Genomic DNA, 27,869 nt, shown 5'->3' with positions numbered 1-27,869 from the left:
TGTAATTTACAAAAACAAATTTTATTAATACATAGTCATTCATCTCACACAGAATTAAAAAGCGAACCACCTAAAATTTATTAACAAGTTTTACAAAGAAGAGAAAGAGTACTTTTATCCTTATAGCCAGCACACTACCGACCATGCTAGTGCATAGGTTTCTACCTATAGAGGCATATTCATTAAACAGTGAAAACGTATTGTTCTACTACTCTTCATCCCTATTATTTAATTAATTTCTTTCTATGAATAATTGCCCCTACTGAAACGTTTCGGCTTCCTACATTTATTTAAAGGACCTCCTCAGGACACAACCACAAGGACTTTATAAGGAACTCCTCATCGTCTGATAGATGGAATCAAAGTTTCTCCCATTGTTAAAAGCAGATGTCTCTCAGCAGATGTTTCTAGGCAGAGGTCGCCGCCCGGTCCCCTATGACACATGTAGCATTGCATATAAGTGCCCTAGTAGATGACGTCCATCGGTATTCCCACACTCTTTTACAGCTACATAGTGGGTGCGCCACGCCGTCTTAGGAAGGATATCCCTTTTTATGGTTTGCGGGATCACTGTGCACCCAAACTTGATTCATAGATGAGCAGCAGGTTGGGTACCAGCGAAGAGGTAACCAAGAACCTTGGAGCTGTAAGAAAAGGGCAAACGCGGGTCAGGCAGCAACTGCTCATTGAGCGCGGCAAGCATGGAGGCATCATGGTTCAAGAGTAGAGCTCATGTGGTTTCAATGAGTCCTTTGATGTTTTCATTGGGAGCACGGCTAGAATGAAATGTCACCGCTAGTACCGCCCCTAGCCTGTCACTTACTTCGGAGCAAGCTTTCCATTACCTGCCCGAGCCTTCGGGTATTGAAGTTGAATGGAGGCGGAAGCTTAGCTGAGGCATTCAACGCTTCAAATCTGTCCGGAGATGGGAGGAATGTCCATGCCGGCCCAATTGCTGTTGATGATTTCAGTGTCCTAATCAGCCGTGAGGGGAACGGCTTGTTGGTGCTCGCAGCGGAGGAGGAAACCATCGGGGCCATTGCAGTTCAAACGCCGCCGTGAGGGGAACGGCCTACAAATCCCATCATCCCTGGCGGCCGAGCACGCTAGTGACGCTACGCGGCTGCCGCAGAACCGGCATAAAGCCTGACAGGTGCCCCCGCAGCGCGGGACGCGCGCGGGCGAAGCCCGGGCCAAGGGCGGGCCCGTTTGTGCCCGTTGGAGACCGTGTAAGGCCGGGCCGGGCCCTCCCTCGTCGAACTTCATCACAAGGTTTGTTACTGTTAGATACTGTTTGATATTTGCAAGGAGTTTGCTGACATTTTCCTTGAATATAGTGGGCTGAGCCCCCCCAATGTACTATACTAACTCACAAAAACGGATTTGGTGCTCAGAGTACTTGTTGGCCAATTGTGACTGTATGCAAGGAGTTAATTAACCCCCCAGAATGATGACTACTGCTCCAGTAACAGGCCGGAAGTCCCTTGTCGGTACACTTGATCAATTTTTGGTAAGAGCTTCCTCCATTTTGGACAGGGAGATTGATTTCACTGAGAAGCGGTTGTCGCTGGGTTCTCTTAATAACAAACGCTCCTCGCTGGGCTATTTGTCACAAATACGTTCCCCTGTTCGTAATATGGAACCAGGAACCGATACCGGCGACGTATGCCTTGTGTTGGACGCCCCTGGAATTATCTCCCCCTGTAACGATTCACCAGTGTACTGCATCCCAGTTTCTGAGGGAGCTAATCTCAACACCAGATCAAAGAAGGGCTCCTCAAATCTAACACAAACCATTGGTGTGTCGGAAAGTGTAAAGACTAGGTCTGCCACGAACTTAAAGGCTAAAGCACCCATCTCAATAAGTAAAGAAGGCTCGAAAACTCTGAAACCCAAGAGAAAGCGGAACGAACCGCCAAATGCTGGACACATAGTGAAGTCCAGAAGAATCAGCCTTGGGGCCACACATGCGAACATTCTTGATCCCAAAGGAGTAACCCCAGCCAGTGGGAAGGAGAGTGTCCCAATGTTGTCTTCCTTGACCCCGCCTAAGGACCTGCAAAACCCGGGTGAAGATTTTTGGGGGAAATTGGAGACAATTTTCTTTAAAACTTGCCAACCAATTTACGATAGGTTGGATAGTATAGAAAATAGACTGACTTGTTTGGAGCTGATGTGTTCTTCATCACAGTCCCGGCAGAAATATGTCACCAACTGCCGGGGGTGTGAAAAACTTACTGAGAATCCTCCAACCAAAAATGTCCCAACCACTGATACTGCACCCATTCTCAACCCAACTATCGCTAAAATTAACCCGTCTGAAAAGGTAACTGGGAACGCAATGCACATCCCCTATGTAGGTAACCCGGAGAGCGGGGGAATCCACAAGCGATAACCACTAGTAGCCAGGTGACAAAAGAAGCAGAAAGGGAAGCTCATAGCCTCGTAGCAATAAGGAAACACCCAAACATACACCTCCCCCCTGAGTCAAGTCCCTATGTGATAATATTGGCAGGAGTTAAACCCCTGGGTTTACACACTAGGGAAGACCATAGGGATCTGAAGAATAAGTGTGTGTATTGGTTAAATTGCAATCGCCCCTTACCCCAGAATGTATCAACAGAAATCCTCTTTGTACGCCGAGTCAACTGGGTGGGCCCAAAAAAGAAAAATATAGAAGGAGATTGTGTAATTATCAACTTCAGAGAGCGAAGGGCAGTTGAGCATATTTGCCACTGGCCGAACCCAAACCCTTGTTCTCCTATTCTCTCCCTGCATTTGTCTTTCTTTTATGGCAATCAACAACAGCCCAACATAGTAGATTCTAGCGACAGAGATATTGGTACATGGTCTAGGAATAACAGATGCCCAAACGCACAGTCTGATGGTATTAGGTCCTCTGGCCTGGAAGACTGTGATTGACGATCAAACTCTTCTAGGCCAAGGAAACACCCATGCACCGTAGATGTAACTTTTGTAGAAAAACGGACAGCCAGTCTTATTTTAACTGAGGACGACAATGCTGGCACAGACATCATTAATCAAACATTACCGGTCCTGTGCCAGCTGGCGGAAACATACCGGTTACCGCTCGGGATCGGACTTACAGCCCCATTGAGTTCTGTTACAGCGGCAGTTGGTATGACTGATAATGTCGAGGTCGATATTTCTACTAATGTGAGTACCAGTAGTACCAACAAATTGATTCCTCTAGCAAAGGTAAGCTCTAGCCAATCACAAGGGATCCCAAGACCTCATATGGACGGACTGCCAGCAAATGGACAATTGTTAATAATGTCCTGGAACATAGCAGGCCTAGGCCAAAAAATAGTAGATCCTGAATGGCTGGGCTTCATATCAAAATTCGATATGTGTCTCTTTCAAGAGACTTGGTTGACAGACCCCCTGTTTTGCAGTGGTTTTCTAAATTATTATATCCAAGCCTCAAAAAGAGGCAGAGGTCGTCCATCAGGAGGACTAACTATATGGATCAAACAAAACCTAGGATGTCGAGTCACCCAAAGTTCTATTATTAGCGAAGACATCTTATCTGTAAAGATTGCTTCAAAGGGCGGGGTAAACCTCGAAATTTTTAATGTTTATGCACGAGGTCAGCCGGGGGGGAAAAAGTCCCCAGTAGTACAACTACTGGAAGAGTTAATCGACTCTTCGCCCTCAAACTACTTGCCTATCATAGCAGGCGACTTTAATGCCTCTTTTGAGCCCCTGGACCATGACATATCCCAGCTTACTGCTGAAGAAGACGCAAGCTGGGGAATTCCTCCCCTTGAGATTGCTCCGGTTAAAAGGTGGTCCGGGGCAGCAATTCAGCTAAGCGGATTATGTCTAGGGAGTCATCTGAGAGCAGTCAACGGCAGGAGCCCGTCTGACAAATGTGGGGCAAATACCTTTGATAACGGTCGTAGGGCAAGCAGAATTGATTATCTATGGATCCACACTAAACTCTGGCCCTATTTTATAGATATGGAGGTAGTTCATAGAATCGAGAGTGACCACCACCCGCTAGTCTCATCATTTAACTCATCTTTACTTGGCGCTATTGAAAAGCTACAAACTATACACGAGCCAGAGCACCACCTGTCTAACGATATGCGCCATCTAAAATGGGAACGGGTTGCTGACGACCCAGAGGTTGTACTAGCGATAAAAGAAGAAGTCACTATTGCACTAGAAGAACTGGGATTATTGGCCGAGGGCCAGGACTCCCACCAATGTATAGTGGAAATTCACGTAAGGCTTTTTGCGGGCCTGCGGCAATATTTCCTCAAATCTGCCCCTAGAAGGAGTTCCAAGCCCCAACGAAAAGTGGGCTGGTATAATAACAAGTGCAGGAAAGCCCAGGACGAACTAGGTAGTGCACTAAAACAGAAAGACCCAACTTCTGTAAGACTTGCCAGATCCATATATGGGAAATCTCTTAAAGAGGCAAAGGTAACCTGGGAAAATGAACTTTGGAAGGATCTCCTTGTGGCCTCAAAAAGCAAGAATAGCAAAGTTTTCTGGGACACATATAAATGGGATAGGGGTGGTATAGCGGAGAAACCACAAAATAGCGTACCACAGAACGCCTGGTTAGAGCACTTTAAACCCTAATACGCCGCGCCCACTAAAAAAAACCCTGCTGACATCTTTCCTTATGTATTTTACAAAAAGGCCATATTTACACTGAAGGATGTGAACAGAGCACTAGACGGAGTTGTCTGGGGAAAGGCCCCGGGAATGGATGGCATCCCTGCCGACGTGTTTACTGATGACAGAAGCCTCTGGTCCAGCTATATTATGCGACTTGCCAATGCAATTGCCCAGGGAGCAGAAATTCCGCCCTCATGGAAGGGCGCTGAAATTGTCCCTGTATTTAAAAAAGGAGACAAATCAATCCCAAGTAACTACAGACCAATCAGTTTGATTGATTCGGTCCAAAAGATCGTAGGCCGTATGTTTCTTTACATAATTCAAACCTGGATGGATGACCATGACATCTTAAGTCCAATCCAGGCAGGGTTCCGCTCCCGGACGAGTACAATCGACCAAGTCTTCCGTTTTGTTAATCTACACTGGAAGACGGTGGTCTTGGGGAAAGGCGCCCTCTATGCGGTCTTTGTGGACCTAAAAGCTGCATTTGACTTGGTCCCAAGATGCAAGCTATGGCAGGTCCTGAAGGAATTGGGAATTGCACCCGAACTTCTCACCGTGATTATCCGCTTGCATGAGGGAAACGTTGCCAGGGTGCGCTGGGGTGGTCCGGGTGAGGTGACTGGCGACTTCCCGGTTGACAGGGGAGTGAGGCAGGGGTGCGTTTTGGCGCCAACCCTGTTCTCGCTCTTCGTCAATGGGGTGGCCGGTTGGCTCTCCCGGACCCCCACTGATGCGCCGATTTTGGCAGGAGCGCGTATCCCTATCCTCATGTTTGCGGATGACACGCTGATAATCTCTAAGACCCCTAGCGGTCTGCAGAAGGCTGTTGGGCGTTTTGAAGAATTTTGCATTGAGAGGGGCCTGGAGGTAAACACGGGGAAGACGAAGTTCATGTCCTTTAACGGATCAAAAACCTTTAGAGGGAAAATATACATGAACAAGCTTCCCTTGGAGGAAGTGTCATCATTCACATATTTAGGGATAACATTGCAAAAAGACATGCGATGGGGTTGTCAATTCGATCGTGCTGGCTTACAACTTAAACAAAAAGCAGGGGCACTGTTGGCTAGATTTAAAACCTCACTCAGCAAGCCAATCACCCCAACTTTAGAAATCTATGGAACTAAGGTCCTGGGCTCATGCCTCTATGGGGCTGAGCTCTGGGGCTTTAACAACCTGAATAGCCTGAAAGCTCTAGAAAACGCTTTTCTGCGTAAAGTCACAAACCTTCCTTCCAGTACACCACTGCGGCCGCTATTATTGGACTTGGGCAAGAAGCCCCTGGAGCACCTGGCGAGGTTACGTCCAATTCTATACTGGCGCCGTCTCTGGTGCACTGACGAACTAACTCACTATAGGAGTGGCTTTATGGACATCATAGAAACTGACAGGTCCCAAAAAATACCATGGCTGTTAGGAATAAAATCTATTCTGGGAAGCTTAGGCCTGTTAGATCTTTGGAAAAACCCTGTAAACACTGTTTTCCCATCCAAAGAAAACCTGAAAAAAATGTATTGGGAATGGGTTTACAAGTTGGAATTTACTCAAGGCCTTTCTACCCATTTAACAGCCCGTTTTTTTGATCTAAAAGTTCTTCCCCACCTAGAGGATTATTGGGATATTATTGAAAAAACTTCTGATCGTAAGTTATATTTCCAGCTACGGGTAGGCACATTACCCATAGCAGAATTCACCTCTAGATGGGAGAAGCAAGGCAGTAAAAATGATAAGTGTTACAGATGTGCTGAACTATGTGAAAATATCGGACATGTTCTATTTTTCTGTCCTATGTATGTGGTACCTCGAAAAAGATTACAACCAATTTGCAAGCTTTTGGGTACTAGAAGATATGCCATAGCTCTTCGCATTCTGTGCACCGATCCTACTCCCCCAACATGCATAGCAGTGGCCAAATTCCTAGGGTGGGCCTGGAGTATAAGATCAAAAGCCCTGAGGTTACCTGCCAGCTCCTTTCTTTTGAGCTAGCATTGATCTTGCAAATTCCCCATGGAGAAATACCTTGAAGTCGAGAGCTGGAGAGTTGGGGCGTGAATGTAACGTCTAGCTACCTTCTGTATATTACAATTCGACATGCTTATCTTCTTAACTTTTACATTTTTAAATTCAAGCTCGTCGGCCATTTATAAATTTAATTGCAATTTTAACTTTTTAGGTAATTTAAGTGTATTTATATGTAATGTCTGTAAATGTGCTTTTATGACTTAATTGCCGAATAAAGCTAATTGATTGATTGATTGAAATGTCACCTTCACAGAAGTCATTCCAGCCAGGCCCTTGCTTTGATAGCTTGTGTGCATGTTAATCCATGGGCTGCAGTTCCTGAAAATAAGCCATCATTTTAAAAAGGCTCAGTGTCTGACATCCTTCATGTCTCAGTACAAATAATTAACCCATTATCTGCAAATAAATGTAAAAATAAGCTAATGAAAAAGTCGTAATGCTCACCACAGTGAAAGAGCTGAACAAGTGAAGAAAGCTGACGTGTATTTGTTTATCTAATTAAAGGAAAAATGTCAAAACCGATTTAATTCCTTCCAAGTAGTAAACTGAAAGGAGAAACATCTGTTTGATCTCTATTTTTTCATCATGCCAGTTGCACAAAAAGAAGAAGAAGGTTTCTTCCCCGACTCCTCCCTTTCAGTATCAGGGCCATGGGTTTATTTCATCCGTTTCCCCTCCAACGTTGCAGCTGCCGGTCCCCAACTCTGCCTTTAGTGCGTTTTTCAGCCATGTTAAAGGGACATGTTTTGCATCTCTAATGACGCCATGGTGCCTCAGCAAAATGTGCAGGTGTTGCCTATTCAGAGCCTTTTCAATAGTAGAGGGGATAAAAAAACATTACCCACAAAGGGTAATGCAGGCGAGCCCTGTGGGACCACCTAGTCCAGCAGGGACTCTGCTCCGTGCCCTCTTATGCCTCCGTACTGGTATTATGTCTGTGCCCTCTTATCTGTTGGTACTAGTGTCATGTCTGTGCTCCATGTCCTCTTATGTCTTGGTACTGGTATCATGTCTGTGCCCTCTTATGTCTTGGTTCTGGTATCATGTCTGTGCTCCGTGCCCTCTTATGTCTTGGTACTGGTATCATGTCTGTGCTCCGTGCCCTCTTATGTCTTGGTACTGGTATCATGTCTGTGCTCCGTGCCCTCTTATGTCTTGGTACTGGTATCATGTCTGTGCTCCGTGCCCTCTTATGTCTTGGTACTGGTATCATGTCTGTGCTCCGTGCCCTCTTATGTCTTGGTACTGGTATCATGTCTGTGCTCCGTGCCCTCTTATGTCTTGCTACTGGTATCATGTCTGTGCTCCGTGCCCTCTTATGTCTTGCTACTGGTATCATGTCTGTGCTCCGTGCCCTCTTATGTTTTGGTACTGGTATCATATCTGTGCTCCGTGCCCTCGTATGTCTTGCTACTGGTATCATGTCTGTGCTCCGTGCCCTCTTATGTCTTGGCATTGGTATCATGTCTGTGCTCCGTGCCCTCTTATGTCTTGCTACTGGTATCATGTCTGTGCTCCGTGCCCTCTTATGTCTTGGTTCTGGTATCATGTCTGTGCTCCGTGCCCTCTTATGTCTTGCTACTGGTATCATGTCTGTGCTCCGTGCCCTCTTATGTCTTGGTTCTGGTATCATGTCTGTGCTCCATGCCCTCTTATGTCTTGGTACTGGTATCATGTCTGTACTCCGTGCCCTCATATGTGTTGGTATCATGTCCGTTCTCCGTGCCCTCTTATGTCTTGGTACTGGTATCATGTCTGTACTCCGTGCCCTCATATGTCTTGGTACTGGTATCATGTCTGTACTCCGTGCCCTCATATGTGTTGGTATCATGTCTGTGCTCCGTGCCCTCTTATGTCTTGCTACTGGTATCATGTCTGTGCTCCGTGCCCTCTTATGTTTTGGTACTGGTATCATGTCTGTGCTCCGTGCCCTCGTATGTCTTGCTACTGGTATCATGTCTGTGCTCCGTGCCCTCTTATGTCTTGGCATTGGTATCATGTCTGTGCTCCGTGCCCTCTTATGTCTTGCTACTGGTATCATGTCTGTGCTCCGTGCCCTCTTATGTCTTGGTTCTGGTATCATGTCTGTGCTCCGTGCCCTCTTATGTCTTGCTACTGGTATCATGTCTGTGCTCCGTGCCCTCTTATGTCTTGGTTCTGGTATCATGTCTGTGCTCCATGCCCTCTTATGTCTTGGTACTGGTATCATGTCTGTACTCCGTGCCCTCATATGTGTTGGTATCATGTCCGTTCTCCGTGCCCTCTTATGTCTTGGTTCTGGTATCATGTCCGTTCTCCGTGCCCTCTTATGTCTTGGTTCTGGTATCATGTCCGTTCTCCGTGCCCTCTTATGTCTTGGTTCTGGTATCATGTGTTTGCTTCCTGCAACCTTATGTCTTGATACTGGTATCATGTCTGTACTCCGTGCCCTCATATGTGTTGGTATCATGTCTGTGCTCCGTGCCCTCTTATATCTTGATACTGGTATCATGTATGTACTCTATGCCCTCTTATATCTTGGTACAAGCATTTCTGTACTCCGTGCCCTCTTATGTCATAGTTCTGGTATCATGTTAGTTCTTCGTGCCCTCTTATGTCTAGGTACTGATATCATGTATGTGCCCTGTATGTGACCTCTTATATCTTGGTTGTGATATCTGATCTGTGATATGTGCTCTCTTAAGTCTTGGTACTGGTATGATGTACGTGCTCCATGTCCTCTTATGTCTTGGTCTTGGTATTGGCATTTCTGTGCTCCAAGCCTTCTTATGTCTTGGTACTGGTATCATGTCTGTACTCTGTGTCCTCATATTTCTTGGTATCATGTCTGTGCTCTGTGCCCTCTTATGTCTTAGTTCTGGTATCATGTCTGTACTCCATGCCCTCTTATGTCATGGGCATGTCTGTGCTCCACCTCCTGGTATTTCTTAGTATAGGCAAATCTTTGCTGTGTCTTGCTGATGCCATGTCAGTGGTCTGGGCCCTCTTAGTTCCTGGTTGTCTCCACGCTCTGTGCCTTCTGCCTAAAGCTTGTTGTTTGAAGTCTTTCTTTTTCTCTTGCAGTTGTGACTGGAGCGACATCTGGGATTGGCAAAGCATATGCTCATGAGGTAATAACCTACAAAGTTTCTACCTAGTGTGCCAACTTACTGCCTTTCATGGGCATCCGTGTTGGTCCTGATTCCTATCAGGTAGCGTTTCCCTTAACATTTTGATTTTTCCACCTTTGTTTTACTGTTTCTCTTCAATGGCCTCCGGGACCTTTCCCACTGTAAATACACTGTGAACGTGCGCGCGACCTTCTTACCCGTGTTAAGAAGTGGCGGGGACTCCATGTTCTGAAACATGGGCCAGTCTGCCCTTGATGACCGGTGCACTGGCATTTATCATGATTAAATGCATGAGCAACCTGCAATTGCAGGCCGCCGTAGGTGCGCACCCGTACCAAAGCTGGCGTATTTGCGTGTGCTGCCTGCCATCACAGGCTGGTGGGTGCGCACGGACATCCAGTTAGTTAAACCTGTGTCACGTCAGCCATTGCAGTCTCAGGCGGGTGCACTTGCACCTCTGGGGCTGGGGACGATGTGTCCAACCTGCCAACGCAGGTCTGTGTGCGTAAATAGCGCACGTGCACCCTGGTAGTGAGGAATACCTGTGTGTGTTTTCACTCCCTGTGATGCTTGCTCTTTCCATAGGTTAACAGGGGGACGTGGCCGACATTACTTCGGGCTGCAAGAGTGGACTGCAGTGGAGCAGTCTTGTGATGTTTCCCATCTATGGCTCTGCAAGGCCAAGCCCTTTCAATGGTATAGGGTTTTTTTGGTGTAACTTGCGTAGAAGTGCCACTTATAGAAAAAGAATGATAGGATGGTGGTACTTGCACACCTCGTTAAACAAGGAGATTCAAAAGGGTAAAGTTGAATTTCTGCGTGAAACCAGGGTATTGCTGACTGATCCCTCAGCGTGGGAAACAAGTTGAGGAAAGCGTCACCCCAGGGTAAACGTCCCCCGATTGCACAGCCAAGACTCCCCGAGGAGAAGTTCAATCAATTAAACAATCAATCAGGGAATTGTGAATTGCATTCCTCACCCGTGAGAGTCTCAAGGCATTGGGCGGGGGAGGGGGATGTGCAGCTCAGAGTCAGCCGAAGAGCCAGGACTTGAGGTTCTCTTAGAAGGTGTGCAGAGTGGGGAGCATCTGATGATGATCGGGAGCTTGTTCCAGGTCTTTGCTGCTCTGGCTCTGCTGATGCGTGGGGTTTCAGTGAGGGCGAGGTCAGCGTAGCGGTTTCTTGGGTAGGTGGAAGGAGACTCTTTTGTTGAGGTATTGGTGGACTGTGTTGTGGAGGGAATTGTAGGAGTGGGTTAGTAGTTTGAAGGTTACTCTCTTCTCGACGGGGAGCCAGTGGAGGTGTTGCAGGTGTTCGATGATGCGTTCATGTCGTGGGATGCCAAGGACGAGTATGGCTGCAGTGTTCTGGATGGTCTGAAGTTTGCGGAGCAGGGATTTGTTGATTCTGGCATAGAGGGCATTTCCGTAGTCCAGTCTGCTTGTTATGAGTGCGTGGGTGATGGTCTTTCTGGATTTGGGGGGATCCATTTGAATGTCTTGCAAAGTATGCGGAGGGTGTTGAAGCAGGTGGAGGTGACAACATTGATCTGTCGGGTCATGGTGAGGGAGGAGTCGAGTATGAAACTGAGGTTTTGAGCGTGGTCCTTGCACCTTGCACCAGTCCAAATGACCCTTATTGATGATTAGGATAAAGACAATCTTTACTGAAAGCTATCCTAGTGGTAGCTATGGAGAGCAGCCTTCAGGCTAAATCTCAGAGTAATGTAAACAAGCTTGGTTTACCAGATTATAACCTCCTGAATGACCAAATGAAAGGAGATTCACACAAGGTGTATATAAAATATATGTATTTATTTGTAAACACTCTCTACTAACCTCTTTATGAGTTTAGAGAACAAGGCACTCAATATTAATACACTAGAACGACAGTAAATAGCACAATACACAGCGTGCCCCAGGGGGAGACCAAACCATATACTAAGAAAGTGGTGTAACAACCACAACTTGAATAGACACAGAGCCTAGAGCACGTAGAATCGCTGAGACCCCAAGGAACCACCCAAGGTAGTGACAGAGGGAACCCATGGGGGACGCGTGCAGTGTGAGAACACAGCAGCGAGCTCCGTACAAACCTATGGGAAAGTCGCGGTTGGAATTTTAAAGATTAAGGACACTTAGGAGAGGACTTTGAGCGCCGGAGTACTTGTGTTACCTAACCCAGGGAAGCCAGGTTCATAGGTGTCAAATGGTGTCGGGAATCTTCGTCGTTTTCAATGGCGTGATGCTGCAAAGTGCTGTTGCCGGGAAGATGAGAAATATCCGGTGTGATCCAAGCCTGGATCGGAGCTGAGAAGAACCTGAAAGCACAAGGGACAGAGTCTGGGTCACTTCAGGGTGACCAGGTGCTCGGTAGACGAATGACCACCTCTGGGGCAGTTCCTTCACTAGGGGTAGGATCAGTTCCCTAAGGAAGCTGATCCTTACCTATAGTCTGGGAGGAAGAAGACTTTTCTTCCACCCTTGTACTCTCTTGTGGAGTAGAGTGGGCCATTCTTTCAGGCTCCATCATTCCAAAATTTCCCTGGGGTTGGGCTGTGGCCCTCAGAGCCCCGCCAACTCTCTCAGGGAGGCCTAGCATTCTCAAATGGGCCTGGTATTCAACTTCAGCCCATGCTGAAATTTACAGATCATTACCCAATAGGCAATCTACAGGTAAGTTTGGGGACACTGACACTCTCTTTGGGCCAGTGACCCCTCACCAGCTGAGCTTGACTATGGCCATGTGATGATCTGTCCTGATATCATCAATTTTGGTCACCTGGTACTTGAACCCAGGTAAAAGCTGTTGAGGGGGGACTAGCTTCCATGTCACCATGGTGACACTAGCCCCTGTGTCCCTGAATGCCAACGCCTTCTGACCATTGATTAGTTGCTCCTGGCTGTACTTGCCCAAGGAATTGGGGCCGACAGTAAAAGTGGCAAATCCCATGCCACCATCACAGGAGGCCTGTGAGGGGGACCTTTCTAAATTATGGTCCACCTCAGTTCCCCATGAGAACCCACCTAACTTTTTGGGTGCCTTACTACCAACTAATATTTCTAGAAGGAACATTTTCCTTATTGCTGACCTTAGGGCAAATGGGGTCATTTTTCCAGTGGCCAGGTTTCTTATAAACATGGCAAAAAGGTTTATTTTCAGGGGAGGAAGGAGTTTGGGACCCACCCCCAGAAGAGAACTTTTGGGGCCCTGTAGTGGACTTATCTTTTGATTTATCCCTACCTTTCTCTTGGGTCTTGGAAGAATCTTTTTTCTGGTCACCAGCCAGATTCTTGGGCTTTACTCCGGTTCTGACCCATTTGTCTGCCTTCTTTCCCAATTCTTGGGGAGAGGTCAGATCAGAGTCCACCAGGTACTGGTGTAAAAGCTGGTTTTGACAATTATTAATGATCTGCTCCCTCATAATCAAATTGTACAATCCTAAAAAGTCATGCACCTTGCTGCCATGTAGCCAACCTTCTAGAGCCGTAGTAGCACAATCTACAAAGTCAACCCAGTCTTGAGTCTGTGCTTTTTGGTTATCTCTGAACTTTAACCTGTATTGTTCAGTGGTTAAGCCAAACCCATCAATCAAAGCACTCTTCAAGACTGTATAATTATCAGCATCCTCTTCTGTAACAGTGAGGAGCTTGTCTCTACTTTTGTCTGCAAAGGAGAGCCAAAGGATTGCTGCCCACTGCTCCTGAGGGACCCTCTGTACTTTACAGGCCCTCTCCAGTGCAGTTATCCATTTGTGGATGTCATCCCCACTCTGTCTGGTAGGGAGGGACAATCTTGTTCAGGTTCCTATGGTCATGAGTATGTTGTCTACCTCTAGGGACACTGTTGCTGCCACCATGGGGCTCAAGCCACAACTTTTAGAAGCTCTCTGAAGCTCCAGGGATTCCCTATCTAAGGCCAATTCCTCTCTCTTGAGTCTGAGCTTAGCTCTCTCAAACTCAAGCAATTGGCACTTCTCATAAGAGGGCTCCCTTTTATGAGAAGAAGTCCTATGAGAAATAGAGTTCCCTACAAAAGTACCGGAATGATTAGATTCCTGAGAAGGAGATCTTAATCTTCTTGGTAAACTGTTAACCCTTCCAGGTAGGGTAAAGAGCAGGCCCCTGAGGCCATCTCCCTCACCTTCAGGAAGGATTGGATTGTCCAGGTTAGAATCATCTTGATCCTCCTGGCCAGCATCAGAGTCCAGGTCATTGAGGTTTTCACCTCCTGACCTTTCCTCTTCTGCTGTCCCACCCAACTTGCCTGCCTCATCAGACCCTGGGGTCTTTCTGAGGTCATCTAAAAGCAAAGCCTCTATGAGGCGTTGAGTTCTGGGTTTTTTCCATGTTTTCAATTTCCTAGCTGTACACATACCCCTCAATTCTTGGAATGGGATATGGTCATACTTAGTGGTCAGAGCCCCACTGGCTTCTGCCCTAGAAGACATACTAGTGTTGTTTGGAGTTACACCTACCTAACCTAGTGGGAACTACTAAACTATCTTGAGTTGGAGAAAGGGTGTGCTAGACCCTTGGCTTATCCAACTCTAAGTTCAGTAGAACTTATTTTATTCTAGTCTTGTTTTATATGTACTCATATACCTATAGTGGTTTTCGGTTAGTCACTCAATGAGATCATCTGGTAAAGCAATAGCAAGCTTGAATCCCAACCGCTGCACACCAATGTGAGAAGTTGGCCTGGTATATGCTGTCCACTAGTTATAGTGGGCACCTTGTACCAGTCCAAACAACCCTTATTGATGATTAGGTTAAAGACAACCTTTATTGAAAGCTATCCTAGTGGTAGCTATGGAGAGCAGCCTTCAGGCTAAGTCTTGAAGGAATGTAAAGCAGCTTGGTTTACCAGATTATAAACTCCTGAATGACCAAATGAAAGGAAAACCACACAAGGTATGTATAAAATATATGTATTTATTTCTAAACACTCTCTACTAACCTCTTTATGAAATGAGAGAACAAGGCACACAATATTGATACACTAGAACAACAGTAAATAGCACAATACACAGTGGGCCCCAGGGGCAGACCAAACCATATATTAAGAAAGTGGTATAAGAACCACGACTTGACTAGACACAGAGCCTAGAGCACATAGAATCGCTGGGACCCCAAGGAACCACCCAAGGTAGTGGCACAGGGGACCCACGGGGAACGCGTGCAGTGTGAAAATACAGCTGTGAGCTCTGTACAATCCTATGGGAAAGTCGTGGTTGGAATTTTAAAGATTAAGGACACTTAGGAGAGGACTTTGAGCACCGGAGTACACATGTTACCTAACCCAGGGAAGCCGGGTGCATAGGTGTCAAATGGTGTCAGGAATCTTCGTCGTTTTCAATGGCGTGATGCTGCAAAGTGCTGCTGCCGGGAAGATGAGAAGTGTCCAGTGTGATCCAAGCCTGGATCGGAGCTGAGAAGAACCTGAAAGCAGAAGGGACAGAGTCTGGGTAACTTCAGGGTGACCAGGGGCTCGGTAGACAAATGCCCACCGATGTCGGGTGTTTTAAGCAGTGGCGGCTGGTGACATTGGAAAGTGGTAGGGCGCAAAAGCGGCCGCTGTATACTGCATCACGGGGCTAGTGAGAATGACTATCGAAAGGGGAGTCTAGGGGGATTCTCGCTTGAGAAAACTCAGAAAAAAAAGAGTGGGAAAATCATGCACCCCAAAGCAAACCTGATGACTACAAAGCAATTGTGACAGTATTGACCCGAAACATGCAAACGCAGCAAAAACACTCCGTAATTTACAGAATTAAAACTGCCCAGATACTGTAGTGTGCAAACTCCACAGCACAACAAGCAAGGCTCTAAATAGGTTACCTGCACAGGGCAAACAAAGCTGTCTTGTCTGTCCACTCGCCGCATTGCACCTGCCCGACACCCTCCCCTCACAGTCTTGCAATGATGACATTCACAACGACACAGCTACTCCACTCTGTAACTTCACAATGGACCCGAGAAATCAACGTCCTGTAGCTCAGACATTCACCCATTCTCAATGTACATGCCTGCCCTACAAACCCCAAAGACAGACCCCACACTTTAAATCACCGAACCTCCCCTCGTGCTGTCCTTGGAACCTGCAAGGGTGGGCTGCGTGAGATGGCCAGAGACAGGTCAGAGACGATAGGAGGAGAAGGAGGAAGAACAGTGAGGAGCGTCATCCCCAGTCAGCACCGAGGCCAGACCCCATCCGATCCGCTATCAAGTCGAACCAACACTACAACATACAGAACACAATACACCTGAAACAAGAAACCAGGGCTGAAATCGTAAGAAATATTGGGTCCCTAGTGATGCATTTGCAGCCCCAGCCCCGCTCATGTCGCAACCCTCACAGAGAGCTCAGAACATTCTCCATGTGAGGCCTCGTGCACGCAGGGGTAGCGCTCTGAAACCTGCCAACTTAAGGCACAATCGGGACCACTTCACCCACTACAATGCCTTTGATACTGGGCAGGGGAGTGTTATAAGGCGTGGCCGTCCGACGCCAAAAGAGAAATACCGCAGTCTTTTATCTGTGTGGGCCGTGTGATGGGAACACACACATCTGTATATATTTGCCGCTGACCGCGGCCCCCGCAGGGGGCCAATCGGCGGTCGGCGCCTTAGTGGCCCCGGGGCCCCGGTCACCCCTCCCCACTCCCTACTTCGGGGGGGGGGGCGGGGGCAGGGATTCTGATTGTGCCCCCCTCCGTGTCAGGGGCCGGAAGTGACGCGAAAGGCGCGTCACTTCCGGGCCCAGGTGTGAGGGGAAGGCTATTTAGCCTTCCCCCACCCTCACTGGCGACCTCTTTGTCGCCCACCTCGCCTTTTGTGACGACGAATCGGACGCAGCGTCGCTTCGCGGGGGTCGTCGTCGTTGCCTTGCTGTGGAACTCCTATAGTTGCGGTGAGTTGCCGGATTGCCCCCTCGCCCCGGCCCTGTCCCTGGGCAGTACCAGGAGACGGGGCCCTGTGGTCGGAGTGCCACGGGCGGGGGGGGACCGTGCTCGGAGCAAGGCTCGTATTTATTTACGTGGAACGGGGCGTGCGTTCGTCGGGGAAGCTGTGTTTTGTTGGTTTCCCGGCCACGATGGCTAGCGTGGGTGGGCGCGAGGAGTCGATCGCGGGACGCTACTCGTGTTTGATTTCTTTTAATGCGCGTGCGATCGTTGAGGAAGTACTGTATTCGTCGCGTTACCCGCTGCCACTGTTTGCTAGTGCAGGGGGGGACGCAACCGCGCCTGCAACCCGGCGTCCATCGGCATACTGGCCGCCATCTTGGGTGTGGGGTTTAGCGTTTCTCCTTCGGCGCGGGGGTCAGCGAGAGCCCCTGTCCGGCCCCGTTCTGTTCGCTGAATCTCCCCTGGGCTTATATGTTTATGACTAAGGTGTGATGCAATCTGATACCTTCGGGTCGAGTCTCGCACTAGGAAAAGGTTTATGCGTAAGCGCAAAGTATATGGACCGGGGCACAGGTCCTCACCCCCAAAGGGTTTTGGTGTCTCCTGGGTGGTCCGTCAGCAAGTCTCGGGGCCGCGATCGCTTTTGCGTCGCGGGGTATAGCATTTAATCCCCCAGTGCCGATCGGTATGTAAAGGCGGTGCGCATTCGGGGTAAATCACTTAATCTCCCCGGGCCGATGTATGTAGGTAAATGCGGTGCAACGCGCTCCTTGCGCCTTATAAATATGTAACACATGTCATCGGTACGAATTTAAAGCGCTCTAATAGCTTCGCTAGACAAATCCGCAGTTAATATGCGTAAGCCGTTATTGAACATAGCCTGGCAGGGTGTTACCGGGTCACAGGGGGCTTGCGGTCCGCCCCGGGTTTTAGGCAGGGGGGCCGGGCTTGAGATCCGTACATGGTTTCGGGGGTTTTTGGTGCAGGCAGGTTTGCCGTCTAGGGACAGGACATCATTACCTCTGACCCTCTGGGTCGCGTCTGCACCGGCGTCTCTGGGCAAACGTCTTATCTCCCGGGACTTGAATGTGCGAGGTGTCGCGCCGGCCTCGGTGAATTGGGGCTAAACGAGGATTATTTAGTTGGGCTAGAACGTACAAGGTTTTGCGCCCGCTCCGGGGGTTTCGTGCTGAATTAATTATCTCCCCGGGCCTGACTGTGCAGGGTGTGGTTTTCCTGTCTAATCAGCGACTACCCCCCGTGCCTGACTGTGCTATGTAAATACGGGGCCCACGCTTAAGCACCGAATATACACGGGGCGAATTTGCGCTACATGAATGGGCAATGTATTGTTTTGTGGCTTGGCTCTGCCTTGTTGGTGGTCTGTTGGGGTCGCGGTGGGGGACGGCACCAGCATGCATAGCGAAGGTCCGGTCCCACAGTAGGCCGGTTCGGGTGTCCCAGTTGGGAGCGGGTAGCCGCCCTCCCTCCGCTTTGCCCGCGAGAGTGCGGGTAGTTAGTAGCAAGGGGCCGAGCCTGGGGGCCAATGCATGGCGTCCGAGAGGCAGCGCGGGTACTGTACAATTTTAGTGTGAGGACAGTGTGGTGGCCCCGTGCCTGAATATGTAATGTAAAGCGCGTCAGTAATATTGCGGGCACGCTACAATGAAGGCAAATGAACGGAGATTTGGTTGTGTTCGTTCACGCGAGACTGTGATTCTGGGGCAAATGGCCCCAAGGAAGGTAGTATGGGGGTGGGATGCTTGCCAGGTTCAAGGTGGGGATGAGGGCAGACGCGAACAGGTTTTACATGGTTAAACGTGATGTGTATGAGCACCTGTGTCCTCTCCCCCCCCCCCCTCTCTCCCCCCCCCCCCCTTTTTCTGGCGGTACAGCACGCCTTTTCGTGTATGCTTCTCTTGCGCTTATGCTGGTTTCTCTTGCAGTACATTCGTCTGCTTTCACTGGCCGGAGGCTTGTTAATCGGCGACCGAGAGACGCGAGACAAACACCATCCGCATTCGGGGCTCAGACGGGAGTAAGTACGGGCTGTTGGGGGATGGGGGTACCTCTCGGAGTAGCATGTGCCACTCAGGAGCGAAGAACTAACCTCAAAAGGGGTGAATAGGCGGTTAACTTTCTCTCTTTCCCAATTGCAGATAAGAGAGAACAACTGCTAAGTGATGGACAGCCAAGGATTATCCCCCCCCCCTTTTCACACCAGGGACACAGGTTGAGGAGTCCATGCCGGACACTTCGGAGGAATCTCGGATTGCCGCTTTCTTGGAACTGACGAGGTCCAAGGGTTTAGCTTGGGCGACGGAACTATTGAAAGCCAGTACCCCCCCAGATTCTGGGATAGCGATGGACGGTCCGGCTACGGACAAGGATGTAGGGGAGGTTGCGGGCCCGTCACGGTCAAAAAGAATCCGCCGCCCCACGAGCAAAGACTTTCCGGTGGAACAACCACCGGCTCGGAATAGAGCGGCCCCTCCTCACAAAGCCCCTGCCCCCCACCAGGCGACGGTTAGCTTGGGGACGGGGGCGCACAACGGACTGCCTGGTCCGCCCCAGGCGACATTTGCCTCGGCAGAGGATTTGGGTAAGCTTTCAGACACACTAAAAGACTTCATGGCTGAGGTCAGATCCGGTCTGCTGCTTGCCAGGTCACCCCTAGGGGTTGGTCCGCCCGCCCCACCGCCGCCGACTGTCCTCCCGGCGCCGGGGGGCTTCACGCAGGTGTGGTGTCCACCGCAGGCTGCGTTGGTACCTCCTCCGCGGCCCACACCCCCAGCTGCTGCGGTGGCCGAGAGCGCGGCAAGTGCGGTTGACTCTGCAGTAGTGGTTCCCCCAGTGGTACCGTCGCCGGCACCAACGCCAGCAGTAGCACCTAAGCCTCTAGTTACCACGGCCCCGCTAGTATCGGGCCGCTGTTCTCTCGCTTGGATGGTCCCCCTAGTGGCCAAAGAAGGGATTTGGTGCAGGGAATTTATTGATATCTTCACCCTTCTGATGCATGGGGCGGAGGGGGTAGATACTAGGAGGATGGGCAACAAGGAAGAGGACAAGCGGGTGCGGTACCATGTATATCCCACCAAAAATATTGTGACTTGGGGTCAGGCCTTTGCCATTTTTGCAGCAGTGATAGTGGAGAAATTCCCAGATGAAGGGCCTGGCCTCTTCCACTATGCAAGTGTGATTACTGAAGAGGCTGCTAAGGGTGGGGGCATGGGATGGTACCACTACGATTGTGACTTCCGCAGACAGAGAGCAATCTGCCCAGATCTTGAATGGGACCAGTTGGAGGTCCGTTTATGGGTAAAACACATGGGCAAGCATACTGAGGGGTCTACGACGAAGTCTGGTACAGAGAGCGGTGTAAAGAGCAAGGAGAAAGAGGATAAAAAAGAGAAGAAATGGGAGGGCAGGAAGTCCTTTCGGGGTGGGCGTGGGGGGGGTCGCAGGCCTGGCTTTCGGGCACGGTCTCCTGGAACTTGCAGGCTCTTCAATGCAGGGTTCTGCTCCTGGGACAAATCATGCCGTTTCGCCCACAACTGCAGCGTGTGCGGGGCACCCCACGCCGCTACCGCATGCTCCAAGCGCGACACCCCCGACAAGCCTTCATCGAGCAAGTAGCCCGGGGGGTTCCCCCCCTCCTGCGCTTTGGCCCCCTGCGTACTCAGCTGCCAGCGCGCATGACCTAGCCCCGCACGATCATGTGAAAGGGCCCTCTCCCATCTGCGTAAAGAACCTCCTCAGCGCACTCCGCGGTTACACTAGCAAGGAAGGGTCCCTCATTTCTGAGGGTTTCTTAGACGGTTTCCGCATTCCTTATCAAGGCCCCTTAGTGAGCAGGGATGCGGAAAATCAGAAATCAGCTAGGGAACACCCGGAGGTAGTGCGGGATAAAATAGCAAAGGAGGTGTCTTTGGGCAGGGTGGCGGGCCCATTTTCCTCACCCCCTATGCCCCACTTTGTGATTTCCCCACTGGGGGTGGTACCTAAAAAGGAGCCGGGGGCTTTCCGACTCATCCACAACCTTTCACACCCAGAAGGGGACTCCGTGAATTCCTGGTTGGACGAAGGTAAATGCTCAGTGTCTTACTGCTCCCTAGACCTGGCAGTCGACATGATCAGGAGGGCAGGGAAGGGAGCCTGGTTGGCTAAGTCTGATATCGAATCGGCCTTCAGGCTCCTGCCAGTACACCCGGACAGCCAACACCTTCTGGGCTTCAGGTGGGGGACCAGGTCTTTTATGATAGGTGTATGCCCATGGGATGCTCGGTGTCTTGTGCGTACTTTGAGGCGTTCAGCTCCTTCCTACAGTGGGCCTTAACAAACAGGTATGGCATTGAGGGTGTGACCCACTACCTGGATGATTTCCTGTTCATCGGGGGAGCTGACTCGCAAGATTGTGCACGGGCGCTGCAATGTTTCAAGGAATTGGCAGGACACTTGGGCGTACCTTTAGCTCCTGGTAAGACCGAGGGTCCGGCGCAGGTTTTGGTATTCTTGGGCATCGAGTTGGACACGGTAAACGGCGTGTCCCGACTCCCTGCGGATAAGGTACAGGCCCTGCGTCAGGAGATCTGCGATCTACTGGGTAGGGACAAGGCTACTCTAGGTGAAGTCCAATGCCTGCTAGGGACCCTGAATTTTGCGCTAAAGGTCATACCCATGGGGAGGGTCTTTGCACGCCGGCTAGCTAGGGCGACTGCTGGTGTAAAAAAGAAACATCACTGGGTTAAGCTGGGGACAGGGCTGAAGCAGGATCTGGTGGTCTGGAGCGAATTCCTCGCCTGCTTTAACGGGACGGTTATTTGGAAGCAGCCCTGGATTGATAGTCAGGAACTTTGCCTTTTCACAGATGCCTCAGGCAGGGAAGGTTTTGGGGCTATCCTGGGCGAAGAATGGTGCGCGCAGGGATGGCCCAATGTTTGGCGCAGGCGTAGGATCACCAAAAACATTACTGTGTTGGAGCTTTTCCCGATTGTTGTTGCATTACACCTCTGGCCGGCGGCATTGTCTGACAGAAAGGTGGTGTTCTGGTCTGACAACCTGGCGGTCGTTCAGGCAATTAACAACCAGTCCGCCAGGTGCCGGCTGGTGCTGTGCTTACTAAGGGAGTTGGTCCGGGCTTGCCTGCGCATCAATGTGGAGTTTAAAGCCAGGCACATTGAGGGGATTCAAAATGTGGCAGCTGACGCTCTTTCTCGTTTTCAGTGGCTCCGATTTAGGGAGGCCTGGCCGCGGGCGAGAGCGCAGATGACCCCATTCCCGGACCATCTATGGAGGATCCTGCAGTGGGACTGAGCCTGAAAGCGATGGGAGAAAGAGCTCTGGCCCCAGGTACCAGGAGGCGTTACAGCGCCCACATGGCAACATTCAGAGCAACTTCTGTAGCACTGGGTACTTCAGGGGCTGCGATGGTGTCCCAGGTCCGAGCATTTCTGGTGTGGGCGAGGGGACAAGGGAAGAGCCGTTCATGGGTGGGCAGTCACTTGGCAGCCGTAAGCCACGACACTAGGTTGTCTGGTGGGGCGGACCCCACTAACTCCTATCCCATCCGGGCCGCCTTGAAGGGTTGGGCTAGGGAGGAGCCCAGGGCCCCTGATAATCGAGCGCCCATTGATTTTGAAATCCTGAAAGGCATGCTAGGGGCCCTCGAGTCAGTCACCTACTCTCATTACGAAGCCACGCTGTTTTCAGCCACATTCTGCTTAGCGTTCTTCGGGGCTTTCCGAGTCAGTGAGTTAGTGGCTAGGTCCAAGGTCGACTGTTCTGGGGATGCGCTGGGAATTTCAGATGTGTCTATCTCCGGGTCACTGACCATTCTTTTACGCAAGTCCAAGACCGATCAGGGGGGGCGGGGGATCAGGGTGGTTCTCCAGCCTCTAGGTGACTCCAGGTTCTGCCCAGTACAATGGGTAAAGGCATTTTTGGAGCACAGACCGCCTGGCCCGGGTTATCTCCTGTTGCATTCAAATGGTACCCCTGTAACTAGATACCAGTTCGAGCAGGTAATCAGGGCTAGTTTAGCCAGGGCGGGGCTCGCACGGCCGGACAGAAGGTATTCCAGCCACTCCTTCCGAATTGGCGCTGCCACCGCCGCTCACCTGGCGGGATTAGAGGCCGCTCAGGTGAAGAAACTGGGGCGTTGGGAATCTGATTGCTATAAGTTATATGTTCGCCCGTGAGGCAGCTTTTTAGTAAAGTGTTTGTGATTTATGGTGTGTATCGTTGAAATCACCCTTTCCGATTAAATAACTTGTGTGTACACCATGTCTCCTCTTTTATTAGGACGAGTGGTGTGGGTGATCGGGCATTCATTTGTCGCCCGGGCGGCCCAATGGGCATTGCACCGAAAGTGGATGCGACACTTCCCTCAGACCAAAGTGGAATGGATGGGGGTGCCGGGGATGAGATGGTTCGAACTCAGGAATAAGATCGAGCAGAGACTAAGAGCACACGGGTCCACCTTGCCCCACCTGTTGGTGATACACCTGGGCGGTAACGACCTTGTTACCCTGGGGAGACGATTGCTGTTATTAGCCATGAAAAGAGACTTAGGGGAAATATGCAAACGTCTGGGCGAGTGTGAGATCGTGTGGTCAGAGATCATCCCCCGCAGGTCCTGGCGGGGAGCTAAATCATTAGAGGCGGTAGAGCACTCCAGGAGGCGCATTAATGGAGCAATGCGTAAGTTCACAGCCCAAAGGGGTTTGGGCTTTATTCGCCATGAAATGATTCGGGGGAATGTGAAGGGGTACTTCGACTTGGATGGAGTACACCTCTCCCAAATAGGCATGGACCTGTTTTTATTGGATTTAGGCGAAGCATTGGTGAATAGCGGGTGCAGGTAAAGATCTAGGTTGGTGGGGGGCCCTGGTTGCGACGGTTAGCCGCCTCCAGGGCTGTGGCGGAGTTACAGGGCGATCTGGAAGCAGGCCGGTACAAAGGGTACCTCTGCGCGGCACCACGTGGTGCCTGAGCCAAAACGAGGAGCCTCCAGAGAGGTCCCGGAAGCCGGTCGGCGCCCCGCTAGGCCTGCGGGCGGTTGTGGGCCTGAACAACCGGGGGCTTGCTATGCGACGCTCCGCCCCGAGAGGGGGGGCGTGAGTAGAATGACAACGGCACGTGATCGCAAAAGAATCACTTGGGGGGCAGCACTTGCGGGTCGTTCCCGTGCTGCCCGGCTCATCAGGCGGGGCAGGTGAAGTAGATGGCCGCCTGCCCTTGGATCGCCCGTAAGATAACCCACCTATTACATATCCTGGAATTATGTAATAAATCCTGCAGCATTTGTTACCCAACTACAACTGTTTCTTGTGTCTTCTTTGGGGTAACCTAATTTGGGGGAGGGGGGTAAGCGGGGTGCCCCTGGGGGTACTATGCCGCTGACCGCGGCCCCCGCAGGGGGCCAATCGGCGGTCGGCGCCTTAGTGGCCCCGGGGCCCCGGTCACCCCTCCCCACTCCCTACTTCGGGGGGGGGGGCGGGGGCAGGGATTCTGATTGTGCCCCCCTCCGTGTCAGGGGCCGGAAGTGACGCGAAAGGCGCGTCACTTCCGGGCCCAGGTGTGAGGGGAAGGCTATTTAGCCTTCCCCCACCCTCACTGGCGACCTCTTTGTCGCCCACCTCGCCTTTTCCCTCCCTACCGCTTACCCGGCGTGGTGTGGTGGGGTGGGGTTTTTGGCTGAACGTTTTAATGTTTTCTTTTCGTTGCAGGCGGAGTTACAGGGCGATCTGGAAGCAGGCCGGTACAAAGGGTACCTCTGCGCGGCACCACGTGGTGCCTGAGCCAAAACGAGGAGCCTCCAGAGAGGTCCCGGAAGCCGGTCGGCGCCCCGCTAGGCCTGCGGGCGGTTGTGGGCCTGAACAACCGGGGGCTTGCTATGCGACGCTCCGCCCCGAGAGGGGGGGCGTGAGTAGAATGACAACGGCACGTGATCGCAAAAGAATCACTTGGGGGGCAGCACTTGCGGGTCGTTCCCGTGCTGCCCGGCTCATCAGGCGGGGCAGGTGAAGTAGATGGCCGCCTGCCCTTGGATCGCCCGTAAGATAACCCACCTATTACATATCCTGGAATTATGTAATAAATCCTGCAGCATTTGTTACCCAACTACAACTGTTTCTTGTGTCTTCTTTGGGGTAACCTAATTTGGGGGAGGGGGGTAAGCGGGGTGCCCCTGGGGGTACTATGCGATCTCGAGCGGGTGATGTGGCTGCACCTCACTGGGACCCCGTAGCTGTGCTCGGGACATGTCTCGTCCTGTCCAAAAGTGTTGCGCCCCTCATGGTGATAGATGCTCGTCTCGCGCCGGCTCTTCACAGAGAGATGGCAGCATTTCCTTAAATTCCTACTTTCCCTCATGCTGTACGCTCCGTGGTTGCAGGCGCAGCCTTTCTTTTCCCAACTGCAACTGGTGCCTGTAGGTCACTTTAGAATAGATCGACCGGACTGGAGCAGCTTGATGGTGTCCGTCCGTTGCGTTGCGTTGCGCGCCTTAAACAGTCAGCCAACACGCGATAAATCCCGGAAGAAGAGCTGAACTACTGAACTCAATAACCCTCGCCCCCAGCAGCTGCCATTATCCAATGAAAAAGATGCCTAAGAGTGCAGTCGTTGCCACCCACTGCACTGTGTTGCTGTCAGACAGCCCCACCCCTTCCCCTTAATGTGAATGAGGCTCTGCTGACCGCGCCCAGGGCCACCTCAGAAGCTCCCCATCTGCAGCCTGTTCACTGCTGCTTAGTTCAGCTACTCCCATCAGGCTGATGTCACTCTCCTCGCTTGTGCCTCGAGGGCGAGGAAGATTCCTCGCCCAGTTCAGCACATGCGTAGGAGGGGACTCTCGTCCAAGGGTACAACCTCAAAGAACAAAGCCGATATTAAAAATGTTACTTTCTCGTAGAAGTGGTCAAGTGGAGCACCGAGCAGTGAGTGAGGTGAGCATGCCATGATTTAAAGATGGAAAGCTGGCAAGCTGCTCCAATCCATGTGGTGTTAATTTTCTCCCTTCTCTGCTCCGAAACTGGGAGGGCAACGCCCCGTACGCCCCTTAATACCAGCCGCCACTGGTTTAAAGTGAGATGAGGTGAAGCTTGACTCTTTGACCACGGGGACCAGGAGACGTCGACGACAGCCAAAGTCTGCAGGTGAGCTGTCCCATGAAGGATGTCGAGTGCTGGGGGGTCAGTGTCCAGATTGGAGACCAACAAGCCTTGGCAACTGCAACCCACACGCTTAGAGAAAAGATGCTTCGGTGAGGACCAGCAAGGTCCTGGAGACTCCCCAAGCAATGGAGAGTCAGGGCACGTCTGGAGAAACCAGGAAAGCCCACTGAAAGTTAAAGTTGCCTTCACAGGGACCCACAGGTCAACGGACCAGGGATCGCAAAGGGACATCGAGAAGAATCACAAAATACCAGTCCACGGAACACTCGTGGAGTGTAGGCCGGTAATCTTCAGTGGAAACACTGCTCAGGGTCATGACTACAAGTACCCCAAGGCACAGCCTCAGGGATTGCCAAAAAGCATATGTTGCTGCAAATGTGCACGGTGTCCAGGGGTACGGGTTACACGGTCCCCACGAGGGCTGCGGGTCTCAGGTTTGCTGAGAGCTCTGATCGGCCTTGGGGAAGCTTGGGAACCCACCTCCTGTGTTGCAAAATCTTCAGAGTCCTTCAGGAGCTGCGTAGATGCAAACCTGTGAGATGCGTTTCAGGTGCCTGCCTTGCAGGGTAGTAACTCCTTTACTCCAAGGGAGATTCTTCGGTCATCCAACGTAGTGTAGATAGTTAAAGTACTTGGTTTCTGTAGCAGAGTTTCGTCCAGGTAAATCCAAAGTCCTGTAGCCAGGGGTTCCTACTTTATACCCAAGGAAGGGGTGGGACAAACTCTGGGAACCCACTTATGGGAAGGTCAGGACAGAGGGGTGGCTACACCCATGTCCTTTGTCCAGTTTCGTGCCAGAGTAGGGGCTGATAGCCCCTTCAACTGGTTTGAACTGGACTATGCACAGGGACACCAAATGTGCCCCCAGTGCAGACATCAAAGCACTCTCAGAGTGCACCCACCCAGCCCCAATACACTAAAGCCTGTCTGGGAGGTGGTCACACCTCCCTGTGACAGGAAACCTATTGTCCAGCCTTCCCCTGCCGGAGTTTAGTCCAGCAGCAGGAGGGCAGACTCGTGTCTGTGGCTGGCAGCATCCATTTTGTGACGCCAGGGTCTGTGAAGTTGGTACCGGGTGTACCGGTGCTGTCATATTTCTCCCTCTAGTAGGGTGGAATCATACCTCCCACACCAGTTACAGTTACAGATGTGGAGGTATGATTCCAAGGTGTTTGACGCCAAACACGACATGTTTCCATGCAGCCGTTTTAAAGTTAGCATTTACCGCGAGGTTATAATGCACTTAAATATATATGGTTGGCTGGATCACAAACAATCTCGGAATATAGGTTCCGAAAGCTGCAGAGGGGCTCTGCTCATGCAGTTGCACCCTCTCATATAAAACCCAGCACCCTGCCTTCAGGATTGATAAGGCCTGCCATAGGGGTGACTGATAGGTTTTTATGTGCAGTGATATGGATAGATATAGTGAACCTATATCTAAGTAAGGGGTTCATGAACCACCTTACCCAGGCTGCAGTAGCAGATCTGTGGTGTCATTTTGAATGGTCTCCCAGGGGTCGCACAATACATGCTGCAGCCCCTGGGAGGCCTCTAGGGTACCTATGCCCTAGGTACATGGTATACCATATACTAGGGACTTATAAGGGTACCCCAGAATCCAATCTGAAGTGTACCTAAAGTACATGAACAACCAATGTAGGGAGAAAGCAGATAGACTGGGGTCCTCATTAGCAGGATCCCAGTCAAACTAAGTCGAAAACCAGCAAAACACCAGGCAAAAAGTGGGGGCAACCATGCAGTCAGATTCCACCTTCCTACAGGGCCCACCTCCTAATTTACCTGATGTTCCCACCTGTCCTTCCGACAAATGTGGAGCAGTAAAGGGGGGTTGGCATCCTCCACTGGCTGGAGCTGCCTGAGTTGCTTTTCAAAGGCGGCATCACCTTTGAAGCTTCCCGTCCTCGAAGGCCATCCTTTCCTGGGGAGCTGTGAAGACCCTCTGCCCAGGGCAGGCTTTGTTCCTGGCCTCTGGGA

The 27,869-nt window shown here is 50.8% G+C and overlaps 1 protein-coding gene across 1 annotated transcript in view; it reads left to right on the top strand.

The window, feature by feature from the left end:
* The window catches only part of LOC146783044 (very-long-chain 3-oxoacyl-CoA reductase-like), a 133,586-nt gene that overhangs the window by 35,726 nt on the left and 69,991 nt on the right, over positions 1–27,869 (top strand). Inside the window, exon 2 of the mRNA XM_085638372.1 lies at positions 9,742–9,788. Within this exon, the coding sequence (XP_085494498.1) occupies positions 9,742–9,788 (47 nt within the window). The remainder of the gene's footprint in view (positions 1–9,741; positions 9,789–27,869) is intronic.

This window comes from Triturus cristatus, chromosome 12 (assembly GCF_964204655.1).
Source record: "Triturus cristatus chromosome 12, aTriCri1.1, whole genome shotgun sequence".
NCBI classification, from domain to species: Eukaryota; Metazoa; Chordata; class Amphibia; order Caudata; family Salamandridae; genus Triturus; species Triturus cristatus.
The sequence above is the reverse complement of the archived record's forward strand: the minus strand, read 5'-3'. Positions and strand labels throughout refer to the sequence as shown.